Raw genomic sequence first — 14203 nt, 5'->3', positions numbered from 1 at the left:
TTCGCGTCGCGCTTAATCACTGAGTCGAACCACTCATAAGCAGCATCCTCCAAGTTATGACCAACCAAAACCTCCACACCCTCCATCTTGCCATTTGGAGGAACAAAGCTACGAGGCAAAGGAAAGTCAGCGGGAACTCGAAGCCAGAAGAATCGACCCTTCCAATCCCTCTGCCCAGTGGGGTTGCCCAAGCAGGTCATTTTGCCTCGAGCAGTGTAAGTGGTAAACCAACCAATGCTCCCTTCCTTATTATCACTGCTTCGAATACAGTGCAGTCGTTTGCACAAAGAGAGAGTCTCAGGGAAGCCTTTGAAACGCACCACCCACAAGTAGCAGACCAAAGTCCGTATAGCAAACGGATGAAGCTGCGCCAGGCAAACATTAAAAGCCTTCAAAAATTTGGCCAAGGTTGGATCCAAGGGAAAGCGCAGCCCAAAGTCCAGATGATATGAATACAACCCAATATGACCAGGGGGAGGAGCAGTAATACGAGCATCATCTGCGGGGACAACCAGCTCGTATCCAGGGGGAAAAGCATAAAGCTCCCTTCCAACACCAGGATAATCATGTTGACGAGCTGCTTTGAGCCAATCCACATCCGGCGCAGCGTTTAAGGGACCATATGAAACTTCAGGAGCTAAATAACTCTCAGTGGAGCCAACGGGTAGATCTTCCTCAACATACAACGGAAACGGTCGGAGAAGCCCCACCTCCTCGAGAATAGGATTCTCAGGATGATGCTCTGCGTCGCCGCAACCACTGCTAGGACCACTTGCCATCGGAGAACGTCTGCGGTAAACATGCAACGACCCATCAGTACTCCCAATAAAAGGCCCGTCTAGTTGATCAAAACTGTCCAACCAAGCTACTTCGGCCAGGGGTTGGATGTCTAGCCCAATAGGGGCATTAGGGGGAGGGTTCAATCGAACCGCACTGGCCAAATGTTCATGGCGCAGTTCTCTAAGACATTGACGAAAGGCAGGAGTAGGCCCTGACACAACAGGCGTAGCCCTGCCAGCGACGGGGGACACACCCCCAGAGGAAGACCCACTGGAGATAGATATCACCGCAGGCTCAGAACGAGGGATAACATCATGCATAGACTTAGTTCTATTCTCTGCTACTGTCCTAGCCTCTTCATCAGAGGGTAAAGAGACAGAGGAAGGGGAAGAAGGAGAATATGGCTCGGAGGAATCGCTCATATACCCAGGGCTACTAGGGTTGGCACTATCAGAGGTATCAGACATGTTGACTGAAAGAAAAAAGAAGAAAGAAAGAAGAATAAACAAAGGGTAGAAGGAGAAAAGTCAAGGCAAAACGACAGAGAAAAAAGAGCAAAACGACACAAAAATATACATGTAATGTAAAAATAAAAATAAAAAAAAATAAATAAAAAAAAAACAGAAGAGAAAAGGAAGAAGAAGACAAAAAACTCCAAGAAATGCAGAAATGGCGAAGCCAAAAAACACAAACACTCCCACATTTTATTCGAAGAACACATACCACAAAAAACCCACAAAAATTACTAAAACAGTTGAATGTACATGCAAAACCAAAGAATGCAGCAAAGAAAAAGCAAAAGAATTACCTGGAAAAGAGAAGGGCGAAGAAAAAGGTTCAACAATGGCGGACTAGAAACCCTCGAAGAAAAACACGAACCCAGAAAATCTCGACAATTTCAGAAGAAAACACCACCACCAGCGGATGCGCAATCACCGGAATAATACAAAAACACAAGAAAGCAAAGAACTTGGAGTTAGAGTGCTCGGGAAATGGCGAAATTAAGTTCAAAGCAAAGTAAAGTTAGAGGAGAGTAAGAAAATGAAGAAGGTAAGAAAGAGGAGAGAGAAAAAGAAAGTAACTGAAACCCGTATTTAAAAGGAGAATTAAACGGCCAAGATTTGAAGACCCTTCAAGTCACCTACCTGGATGAAGGACACGTGGGGCGCAATAAACCATGACGGTTTATTTTCCTTCCAAATGCTAACTACAGTAAAACCACGACGGTTTAAAAAAAAAAAAAAAAAAAAAAAAAAAAAAAAAAAAAAAAAAAAAAAAAAAACGTACAGACAATCGCGCAAGTTATGACCGGAAAGAGCAGGTCTAACTCCAAGTAGTCAGCCCTACTCTTGGGGACTAGTTGTACAGGATGCAGCCAAAGAACACTGAAAGAGCAGGTCTAACTCCAAGTAGTCAGCCCTACTCTTGGGGACTAGTTGTACGGAGTAGAAGTAACCTAGCAGATCATTCATGTCACAGCAGACCATCGGACATCAGATAAGACAGATCAAGCAAAGCAACCGCAGGAAGTACCTATTGAAAGTACCACAAGTCCTCAAGAACCGCGCAGACCCTTAGGTCTGCGGGGCAACGACCTGCTAGACGACAACATAGATACGTCGTTAAGCAAAAGGACAAACAAACAAGTACATCACTAGCGTACACGCGGCAACATCTGAATAGGCCAAAGTACTGAATAGTACGCCTATAAATACTGCCGTCCCCATTCATTTGCGGACACGTTCAATAAAAAGTACAATTCTTAACCCTCTCTACTTTCTCTCTCTAGAACATTATCTCATTTGCTGACTTAGGCATCGGAGGGGGTTTCCTCGGTTAAACCCCCGAGGTTAGCTTACGTTCGTTCTGTCCGACAGGGCAGCATCACCAAGCAGGGCAACATCATCAGGCAGGGCTCCCCCAGTTCCACACCCGGAACAAGTGGCGCTAGAAGGAGGGGCAATTCCCAGACCTTGCTTCTAAAAGACCTACCCTCTCACGCAATGACTGAGTCAAGCGAACCGATAATCCAGCAGATAGAACCACCCACCTCAAAAAACAACCAGAGAACCACAAATGTACCCTTATTCGGCATGCCTCAGAGTCTTGGTCCGCCAAGAGAGACACCACAACCCAGAGCTATGGCAACCCCTAGCCAGGGCCAGGGTATCCCAATTCCAACCAGTGCTTCACTAGCACGATTGGGGGCACAGTTCTCACCCGACCAGATGCGCACAGCAATAGAAGTCCTGACATTCCTTACTCAAACAACCCCACAAGCCCAGGTCATGAGAACAGCCCCAGAGGTTGAGGTTGAGCAGAGGAGAAAACGTCCCAGACCCCAGCATAGTCCGAATGTTTGGAGGAGGAATCTGCAGCAGGACATGGAAGGGGCTGATAATCAAGAGTATGAAGCAGAGAGTATCACACCAAGCAGAGCTCAACCCCGGGCAAGGACTGAGCAAGCACCCAGTCAAAGACACCACTCCGTGTCAGGTATGCCCAATCCCATCCGAGCAATAGTTAAACCTGATAATTCTCCCTTCTGCGATGAAATACTCTCTGAAAGAATGGAGAAGATAAAAATGCCCACCTGCAAATACTCCGGAAAGACAGACCCAACGAATCACCTCTCTGCCTTTGGGGGACATATGATGCTATATACCAACACAGACTCTATGTGGTGTAAGGTCTTTCCTTCCACTCTAGAGGGGATGGCACAGAGCTGGTTTGGTAAAATACCCAAAGGCACCATAACATCTTTCCGGCAGCTAGCTATCTTGTTTCGCACCCAATACGTGGCAAACATTGCCAGAGAAAGGATGACAGGGGAGCTGATGTCAGTCATCCAGGGGCCTCAGGAATCTCTGAGGGAATACATATCCAGATTCAATATGGAGGCGTCGAATATACCCAAGTTGCAGCAAGAGGTGGCAGTCCTGGCCATGATGACTGGTCTGCGGGATGGAGAGTTCAAGAGTTATCTGGGCAGAAAATCATTCACAACCCTCGCAGAGGTGCTGGGAAAGGCAAATGAATTTATAAAGAGTGAAGAAATTGGCAGAGCAACCTCACGTCGATATGTGGCAAGTGAGAACAATTACGGTAGTCAGAGCAAGAAAGAGCCATACAAAAAAGAGTACTCAGACAGAAGAGAAAACCCACAGCCAAGAAGAGACTGGCAGGGACCAGGCAGAGGCAAAGGTAACGAGTTTAAAACTGAGAAAAGGGGGAAGTTTAATGAGTATACCCCCTTAGTGGCATCCAGAACTCAAATTTTTTCCATCAGCAAAGAGGACGAGAAGTGGCAGAGACCTCCCAAAATGTACAACAAGTACAGGGACCCAAAAAAGTACTGTGACTTTCACAGAGACCATGGCCACCTCACAGAAGAGTGCACTCATTTGAAGGATAATATCGAAGATCTGATCCGGAGGGCATACTTGACTCAATTCAAAGCAAAAAGCTCGTATAGCAGGACCTATGAGAACAGAGATAATGATAATAGGTCCGACAATAAGAAGGCGGAACCCAAGCAGAGCTACCCAGCAGACCAAAAGAGAATGGGCGACATTTTGGTCATAACAGGAGGGCCAGTTTACGCGGGAACCACTGTTAGCGGGGCCAAGGCCAGTGTGAGCGAATTCAAGCACCAGGTTAATTACCATAATTCTGGCAGGTGGCCCGCCCCTCCAAAAATCCCGCAGTGCACTTTCACAGAGGAGGACTGTAAAGGCATAATATACCCCCATGACGACCCCATGGTACTAGCCCTGAATGTAGCAAACAGAAAAATCCACCGTATTCTGATAGACGGAGGTAGCTCTGCGAATATCCTGTTCTGGCCTGCTTTCCAAGAGTTGCAAATTGATGAGAAATATGTAAGATCAGTCAATTACCCAGTAATCGGATTCACAGGAGCCACAGTCATACCAGAGGGGATAGTCAGTTTGCCGGTGCAGATTGGCCAAGGGAAGGATATCAAGGATATCATGGTAGACTTCATGATTGTGAAAGTCCCCGCAGCCTACAACGTCATTCTTGGCAGACCATTCATCCATGACGCAGGGGCTGTAGTCTCCACTTATCACCTTACCATGATGTATACGACAAATGATGGCCGCTCAGCCAAGGTAAAAGGCAGTCAGGAGCAGGCCAAGAAGTGCTACCACACTGCGCTAAAACAACCACCCAGACCCCCACCACTGGCAGAAGAAGAACTTCCCCAATCTCGAAAAAGAAAGAGAGCAGAGCGCAAAAAAGACAAGTTGTTAAGCATGGAAAACTTCGAGCATCGGGAGGAAGGTCTGTTGGAACCCACGCCAACTGACGAAACTGAGGAGATAGAATTAGAGGAAGGGTTGACAGACCGGACAGTTCGAATTGGCATAGACGTAGACCTATCCCTCAGAGTGAACCTCATCGGTCTGCTGAGAGAGCACGCAGACATATTTGCTTTCTCAGCGGACGAAATGCCAGGGATTGACCCCAGTGTCATGGTCCATAGACTGAATGTCAGCAGAGAAGTTAGGCCAGTGAAACAGAAGAAAAGAAATTTTTCGACAGAGAAGAATGTGGCCATCCAAGAAGAAATCAACAAATTGCTAGCATCCAAGTTCATAGAAGAGTGTGATTACCCAGAATGGCTGGCTAACGTTGTGATGGTAAAGAAAGCAAACGGTCAATGGAGGATGTGTGTAGACTTCACGGACCTAAACAAGGCCTGTCCGAAGGACTGTTACCCATTGCCCAGAATAGACCAGCTGGTTGATTCCACCAGTGGGCACGCTCTCTTGAGTTTCATGGATGCATTTTCCGGCTACCATCAGATCAGTTTACTCGAATCAGATCGTAAGAAAGCTGCTTTCATCACAGACGCTGGAGTTTATAACTACAAAGCTATGCCATTCGGCCTGAAAAATGCGGGTGCAACCTACCAAAAGCTTGTAGATAAGATATTCGCACAGCAAAAGGGCCGGAATGTGGAAGTATATGTGGATGATTCCATAGTCAAGAGCAAAAAAGAGGCCAATCACATCGCAGACCTGCGAGAAACATTTGCTACGTTGAGACAGTACGGCATGAAACTAAACCCAAAGAAATGTGTGTTCGGTGTTAAGTCAGGAAAGTTCCTGGGATTTCTGGTCAGTGAAAGGGGAATAGATGCCAACCCCGAGAAGGTGGAGGCCATACTCAACTTGCCAGAGCCAAAGAACATACGAGATGTGCAGAGATTAACGGGAAAGATGGCAGCACTCACTCGTTTTATCAGTAAATCTGCAGATAGATCCCTCCCATTTTTTCAGGTACTGAAAGGCAACAAAACATTCAAGTGGGAAGCAGAGCAAAAAAAGGCATTCGCAGAGGTAAAGAATCACCTAAAGAGCCTCCCAACAATAGCCAGACCAGAAGTAGGAGATGTTTTGCAGTTGTACATCTCGGCCTCCAAAAAGACTGTAGCAGCAGCCTTAATAGTGGAAAAGGACAAAGCCCAACAACCAGTATATTTCGTCAGTCACATTCTCAACCCCGCAGAGCAGAGGTACCCACTGATCGAAAAAATGGCCTTCGCAATTATGATAGCTGCCAGGAAGCTGAAACCATATTTCGACGCTCACAAGGTACAAGTATTAACAAATCAGCCTTTGGAGAAATCATTGCGAAGGCTGGATACCTCAGGCAGATTGCTGAAATGGGCGGTAGAACTCTCAGAGTACGATATTGAATACAGGCCAAGAACGGCCATAAAGGCACAGGCATTAGCAGACTTCATAGCTGAGGCATCGTACGAAGAAGAAGAAGAACCTCTGGGGACCTGGCAGATATATGTAGATGGCTCAGCCGCGGTAACAGGGTCAGGAGCAGGCATTATAATGACCTCACCAGAAGGTAATGTCTTTGAATATGCCATAAAGTTCAAATTCAAAGCCTCAAATAATGAAGCAGAGTACGAAGCAGCGATCGCAGGCATTCAAATGTGCAAGGCAGCGGATGCTAAGAAAATCGTGTTGAAAACAGATTCCCAGTTAGTGGCCAGTCAGTATAAAGGCGAGTATGAAGCTCGAGAACCGTCCATGCAGAGGTATCTGACACTGATGAAAGAAGCAGTAGCCCAGTTGGAAAGCTTCGAGATCCAGTTGGTCCCCAGGGCAGAGAATAGCCAAGCAGATGCTCTCTCAAAATTAGCAAGCTCTTCGCTGCAAGACCTGGAAAGAACAGTGATGGTGGAAGTACAGGAAGAGAAGAGTATCGATAAGAGGCCCATGGTAAACGCCATCAGCACAGAGCCTCAGTGGTACGACAGTATAGTATCGTACAAGCTTGGCAGGGGTCTCCTTACAACAGAGCCAGAACAGAAGAAGATAAAGCGAAATGAACACTGGTTTGTGATCTACCAGGGCAGATTATACAAAAAATCCTTCTCCCTACCCCTGCTGAGATGCGTCTCAACAGAGGAATCACAGAGAATCATTGAAGAAATTCATGAGGGCATATGCGGTAATCATATTGGGGGTAGAACACTAGCTTTGAAAGCCCTCAGAGCAGGGTACTATTGGCCAACTATGGTGAGTGACTCGCAATCATACGTGAAGAAATGCGACAAATGCCAGAAATTCGCTCCAGTAATCAATCAGCCCTCAAATGATCTGCAACCAATCGTCAATCCCATACCATTCGCTCAGTGGGGAATGGACATCCTAGGTCCGTTTACAGCTGCGAGTGGAGGAAGAAGATACTTGATCGTGGCGGTGGATTATTTCACCAAATGGATAGAAGCAGAGCCCACAAAAAGCATAACAGCGAAACGAATGAAAGACTTCATCTGGAGAAACATCATCACAAGATTTGGCATCCCAGAAAGTCTGGTCTTTGATCACGGGACACAATTCGATTGCACACCGGTGAAAGATTATTGCGCAGAGCTAAGAATCAAATTTGCTTACGCATCAGTATGCCACCCACAGAGCAACGGACAGGCCGAGGCGGCGAACAAACAAATCCTTGGAGCTCTGCGAAAGAAAATAGAGGATTTTAAGGGTGCATGGGCAGACCTCATACCAGAAATTTTGTGGTCCAATAGAACAACTGAGAAGGAGGCGACAGGAGAAAGTCCCTACAAGTTAGCCTTTGGAGCAGAAGCAGTATTACCGGTGGAGGTTGGCCTGCCCAGTTTCAGAGTGCAGTACTATGATGAAAGCACTAATGAACAACTCATGAGGGAATCGTTAGACCTTCTGCCAGAGGTAAGGTTGCTAGCAGAGCTGAGGCTCACAGCAAACAAAGAGAGAATGAGCAGAGCTTACAATAAAAGAGTCAAGCACAGGCCTATGCATGTGGGAGACCTGGTACTTAGACGAACAGCAGCTACAGGAAAGGGCAAGGCAGAGGGGAAATTCACTGCAAATTGGGAAGGACCATACCAGATCACAAGGGAGATAGCCCCTGGCTCATATCATCTTATGACAATGGATGGAAAAGAGCTAAAGAATAGTTGGAACGCCAACATGCTCAAAAAATACTATGTTTAGTACAGATGACCTATATAATGATAAGGCAGGATAAGCCAAAATTATCCCTCTTTGTACTCCTTCTTACAGAATACATATAATAAAATGAGCTTGGCGGTTCCAAGAAAAGATAAAGTAATAAGCAAAGCACGACGTAACTTAGAAATACGTCATGATACACACATTCAACAGATGACTTGACTTGATCACTCAAGTCAGCTGAAGAACAGTGTCATGATGAATTTCTAAGTTAGAATATCGCAGAGCAATTTCTGAGTTTTGCCTTGACTAGAACCAAGACAATTCAAAATCGGAAACAGCCCAAAAGGCTAGTTAGAATATCGCAGAGCAATTTCTGAGTTTTGCCTTGGCTAGAACCAAGACAATTCAAAATTGGAAACAGCCCAAAAGGCTAGTTAGAATATCGCAGAGCAATTTCCGAGTTTTGCCTTGGCTAGAACCAAGACAATTCAAAATTGGAAACAGCCCAAAAGGCTAGTTAGAATATCGCAGAGCAATTTCTGAGTTTTGCCTTGGCTAAAACCAAGGCAATTCAAAATTGGAAGCAGCCCAAAAAGCCTATTTAAAATACGCAAAACAATTTCCGAGTTTTTGCCTTGACCAAAGCCAAAGCAATTCAAGGTTGAAGGTAGCTCAAAAGGCTAGCTAGAATACCGCACAAATGTCACAGAGCAGTCCCTAAGTTTGCCTTGGCAAAAGCCAAGACAATTCAGAAGGGGAGATAGTAATAAAACATGCTATAAAGCTTGACTTTGATCAAGGCTAGAACTTCCAAAAGACAAACAAGATATCAAAAATTGGCTAAGTACCTAGAAAAAACACGCATATCAAATGCCGGCGGCTATACCTTCATTAAAAACCAAGGAAACAAATAAAGTACAGCCCTACAAAATGGCTCTGGGCAGTAAATACACCAGCCCAGCTCAAGAATATCTGAGAAGAAAGGCAGAAATAAACTAACTGTAAATTGTTCCAAAAACAGAATGGCACAAACGCCACCACCCAACAGGGCAAACCCTAAATAATATTGTTTAAAAAACTAAACTATTACATAACAGGCCCAGTCACACAAGAAGAACAGGGGGATAGCCGCCACACCCATTATTCGTCATTGCCTGCAACATCATCTTCATCTGAGAAAGGCAAATCTCCAGGGTGAATGTTCTCGACGCAGAAGTCGGGCACATCACTAGGCTCTACGGCATGACCCTCAGCAGCTTCAGCCTCCCGCAGTTCTTTAAGAATGGTAAGGTGTAGGCCAGCAAGCCAGTCCTCTTCGATTAAACTCCAATCAAACTGCGGATATTTGTGCTTGATTATGAGAGAGGCCGCTTTCCACCCGCCATCATACCTCTGCGTTAGAAGGGCATACTGAGCGTCAGAGCGACAAAATTCTCGCACAGCAGCAGCCACCTCCTTCTGCACAGAAAGGCGAAGTTCTGCCAGCTCGTCAGCATGCCTCTGCTCAACAAAGCTTAGCTGCCCCGCCAAATCCTCAGTGCGTTTCCTCTCCGCCTGAGCTTTAGCTAAATTCTCCCCAGTTAGGCGCAGAGCTACAACCTCACTAGCCAAGTTGTCTCTTTCGACGGATATCGTCTGAACATTGGCATTGGCAATAGTGAGGGAGGAGGATGCTCTTTCGTTTTCCAAGGTCAGGTCTCGGATCTGCCTGTCCTTTTCTTCAAGAGGAGCAAGATGTTGATCATGCTTCCTCTGATAGAAGAAAAAGAAGTCACAGAGCTCCTTCACAGCAACCCCAGCCTGCAAATAATAATAAAAAAAAATGGCTAAGTACAAAAACATGCAAAAAATGGCTAAGTACAAAAACATGCAAAAAATGGCTAAGTACAAAAACATGCAAAAAATGGCTAAGTATAAAAACAGCATAGATTCAAAAGCTTCTTACCTCTAGCACTTTCTGGCAGGCATTAGCCCCAGGGGTGTAAACACGCTCAAGGGGGCGGTCAGCTGGCAGTGTTAACCCTTCAGCATCCGGTATGCCAACGTTCCGCCTTTCTCTGGGAAGCTGGCATACAAAGACTCGTTAGCTCTAACATCCCAGTGAGGAGCGAAGATGTCATCGCTAATCGGCGCAGGGGAGAAACAGGCAGCCAACTCAGGGTTCACCGCAGGGCGAACATCAATGGCCTCCTTCTCCAAAAATTCCCCGTTCCTAATATTCACAAAAGCAGGAACAGAGGACTCAGGCAACCTCAGTTGCTCCTCCAAGTAAGCAGCAAGAGCAGCAGATGAAGTAGGAAGAGAAGCGGTGCTTTGGTTAGCAGGGGCAGAAGCTTGGGCCTGCTCCTGCGAGCGAGAACTCTCCCCAGTGCAAATGCGCTTACCTGGGCGCTGCACAAAAGGGACGTCCTGCTCCTCGGTCACAATCTCCACCTGCTCGGAGATAGAGGAATTCACAACTTGGTCAGGATGAGCAGATTGCAATTGGTCTGCAGCAGTTCGCGTAACGTCAACAGAAACGCTTTCCGTCTCAGGACGAGGCCGACGTTGGCCCGCAATATTACCCCCTCCCCGTGTGGTCTGACCACGCCGAGCAGAGGCAGATATAGAAGGGGTAGCCCGAGAAACAGGGGCAGAACGTGGCGTTGAGGTGCTCGCCCCAGCGGTTATTCCTGCAGAGCCTCCCCCCTGCTAGTGCGGCTAGCCACAGAGCCCCCACCTCTAGCAGTACGACTAGCAGCAGAACTCCCCCCTCGAACAGTTCGTCGAGAGCTTGCTCTGCGTCCGCCAACAACATCAGCTATGGTACGATAAGCATTGGCGGGGTCTTCCGCTGGCTCGTTAGTCTGAGGGGTTCCATCAGCAGCTAAACCCAAGGAGCTCATATCAAGGTGTTGACGACCTAGCAGGACAAGGAAACATAAGAAAATGTTATTTAAACCCAGGGAGCTCATATCAAGGGGTTCTATAAAAAAAAAAAGCTAAGTAAAAAAAAAAAAAAAAAAAAAAAAAAAAAAAAAGAGAAAAATGTACCCTGAGGATGAGTGTTGCACAAGTGCATAGCGGAAAGAACATCATTCCGCAGAATATACATCGACTGAGGCAGCCAATTCTTAGGGGCACGGCCGACGTCCTTTCCGTTCGCGTCGCGCTTAATCACTGAGTCGAACCACTCATAAGCAGCATCCTCCAAGTTATGACCAACCAAAACCTCCACACCCTCCATCTTGCCATTTGGAGGAACAAAGCTACGAGGCAAAGGAAAGTCAGCGGGAACTCGAAGCCAGAAGAATCGACCCTTCCAATCCCTCTGCCCAGTGGGGTTGCCCAAGCAGGTCATTTTGCCTCGAGCAGTGTAAGTGGTAAACCAACCAATGCTCCCTTCCTTATTATCACTGCTTCGAATACAGTGCAGTCGTTTGCACAAAGAGAGAGTCTCAGGGAAGCCTTTGAAACGCACCACCCACAAGTAGCAGACCAAAGTCCGTATAGCAAACGGATGAAGCTGCGCCAGGCAAACATTAAAAGCCTTCAAAAATTTGGCCAAGGTTGGATCCAAGGGAAAGCGCAGCCCAAAGTCCAGATGATATGAATACAACCCAATATGACCAGGGGGAGGAGCAGTAATACGAGCATCATCTGCGGGGACAACCAGCTCGTATCCAGGGGGAAAAGCATAAAGCTCCCTTCCAACACCAGGATAATCATGTTGACGAGCTGCTTTGAGCCAATCCACATCCGGCGCAGCGTTTAAGGGACCATATGAAACTTCAGGAGCTAAATAACTCTCAGTGGAGCCAACGGGTAGATCTTCCTCAACATACAACGGAAACGGTCGGAGAAGCCCCACCTCCTCGAGAATAGGATTCTCAGGATGATGCTCTGCGTCGCCGCAACCACTGCTAGGACCACTTGCCATCGGAGAACGTCTGCGGTAAACATGCAACGACCCATCAGTACTCCCAATAAAAGGCCCGTCTAGTTGATCAAAACTGTCCAACCAAGCTACTTCGGCCAGGGGTTGGATGTCTAGCCCAATAGGGGCATTAGGGGGAGGGTTCAATCGAACCGCACTGGCCAAATGTTCATGGCGCAGTTCTCTAAGACGTTGACGAAAGGCAGGAGTAGGCCCTGACACAACAGGCGTAGCCCTGCCAGCGACGGGGGACACACCCCAGAGGAAGACCCACTAGAGATAGATATCACCGCAGGCTCAGAACGAGGGATAACATCATGCATAGACTTAGTTCTATTCTCTGCTACTGTCCTAGCCTCTTCATCAGAGGGTAAAGAGACAGAGGAAGGGGAAGAAGGAGAATATGGCTCGGAGGAATCGCTCATATACCCAGGGCTACTAGGGTTGGCACTATCAGAGGTATCAGACATGTTGACTGAAAGAAAAAAGAAGAAAGAAAGAAGAATAAACAAAGGGTAGAAGGAGAAAAGTCAAGGCAAAACGACAGAGAAAAAAGAGCAAAACGACACAAAAATATACATGTAATGTAAAAATAAAAATAAAAATTAAAAAAAAACAGAAGAGAAAAGGAAGAAGAAGACGAAAAACTCCAAGAAACGCAGAAATGGAGAAGCCAAAAAACACAAACACTCCCACATTTTATTCAAAGAACACATACCACAAAAAACCCACAAAAATTACTAAAACAGTTGAATGTACATGCAAAACCAAAGAATGCAGCAAAGAAAAAGCAAAAGAATTACCTGGAAAAGAGAAGGGCGAAGAAAAAGGTTCAACAATGGCGGACTAGAAACCCTCGAAGAAAAACACGAACCCGGAAAATCTCGACAATTTCAGAAGAAAACACCACCACCAGCGGATGCGCAATCACCGGAATAATACGAAAACACAAGAAAGCAAAGAACTTGGAGTTAGAGTGCTCGGGAAATGGCGAAATTAAGTTCAAAGCAAAGTAAAGTTAGAGGAGAGTAAGAAAATGAAGAAGGTAAGAAAGAGGAGAGAGAAGAAGAAAGTAACTGAAACCCGTATTTAAAAGGAGAATTAAACGGCCAAGATTTGAAGACCCTTCAAGTCACCTACCTGGATGAAGGACACGTGGGGCGCAATAAACCATGACGGTTTATTTTCCTTCCAAATGCTAACTACAGTAAAACCACGACGGTTTAAAAAAAAAAAAAAAAAAAAAAAAAAAAAAAAAAAAAAAAAAAAAAAAAAAAAAACGTACAGACAATCGCGCAAGTTATGACCGGAAAGAGCAGGTCTAACTCCAAGTAGTCAGCCCTACTCTTGGGGACTAGTTGTACAGGATGCAGCCAAAGAACACTGAAAGAGCAGGTCTAACTCCAAGTAGTCAGCCCTACTCTTGGGGACTAGTTGTACGGAGTAGAAGTAACCTAGCAGATCATTCATGTCACAGCAGACCATCGGACATCAGATAAGACAGATCAAGCAAAGCAACCGCAGGAAGTACCTATTGAAAGTACCACAAGCCCTCAAGAACCGCGCAGACCCTTAGGTCTGCGGGGCAACGACCTGCTAGACGACAACATAGATACGTCGTTAAGCAAAAGGACAAACAACAAGTACATCACTAGCGTACACGCGGCAACATCTGAATAGGCCAAAGTACTGAATAGTACGCCTATAAATACTGCCGTCCCCATTCATTTGCGGACACGTTCAATACAAAGTACAATTCTTAACCCTCTCTACTTTCTCTCTCTAGAACATTATCTCATTTGCTGACTTAGGCATCGGAGGGGGTTTCCTCGGTTAAACCCCCGAGGTTAGCTTACGTTCGTTCTGTCCGACAGGGCAGCATCACCAAGCAGGGCAACATCATCAGGCAGGGCTCCCCCAGTTCCACACCCGGAACACCAGTTTTATTGCAAGCTCTTCCTTGTTATGCCTGGTCATTTGGGTTCTCTATACCTTGTATTACTCTAATTTGTGTTAC

At 46.2% G+C, this 14203-nt stretch overlaps 1 protein-coding gene across 1 annotated transcript; it reads left to right on the top strand.

Moving 5' to 3' along the window:
• The first annotated feature begins 2741 nt into the window (after nucleotides 1-2741).
• On the top strand, nucleotides 2742-8309 carry LOC110802468 (uncharacterized). Its single transcript, XM_022007896.2, has one exon. It carries the CDS (start codon nucleotides 2784-2786, stop codon nucleotides 8307-8309), a length of 5526 nt encoding a protein of 1841 aa, XP_021863588.2. The 5' UTR covers nucleotides 2742-2783.
• The last annotated feature ends 5894 nt before the right edge of the window (nucleotides 8310-14203 follow it).

Source organism: Spinacia oleracea, chromosome 4 (genome assembly GCF_020520425.1).
Source record: "Spinacia oleracea cultivar Varoflay chromosome 4, BTI_SOV_V1, whole genome shotgun sequence".
Taxonomy (NCBI): domain Eukaryota; kingdom Viridiplantae; phylum Streptophyta; class Magnoliopsida; order Caryophyllales; family Amaranthaceae; genus Spinacia; species Spinacia oleracea.
This window is presented reverse-complemented; position numbering and strand designations above follow the sequence as displayed.

Coding starts and splice junctions, on each gene's coding strand:
- LOC110802468 (XM_022007896.2), top strand. CDS start 2,784: ATGACTGAGTCAAGCGAACCGATAATCCAGCAGATAGAACCACCCACC.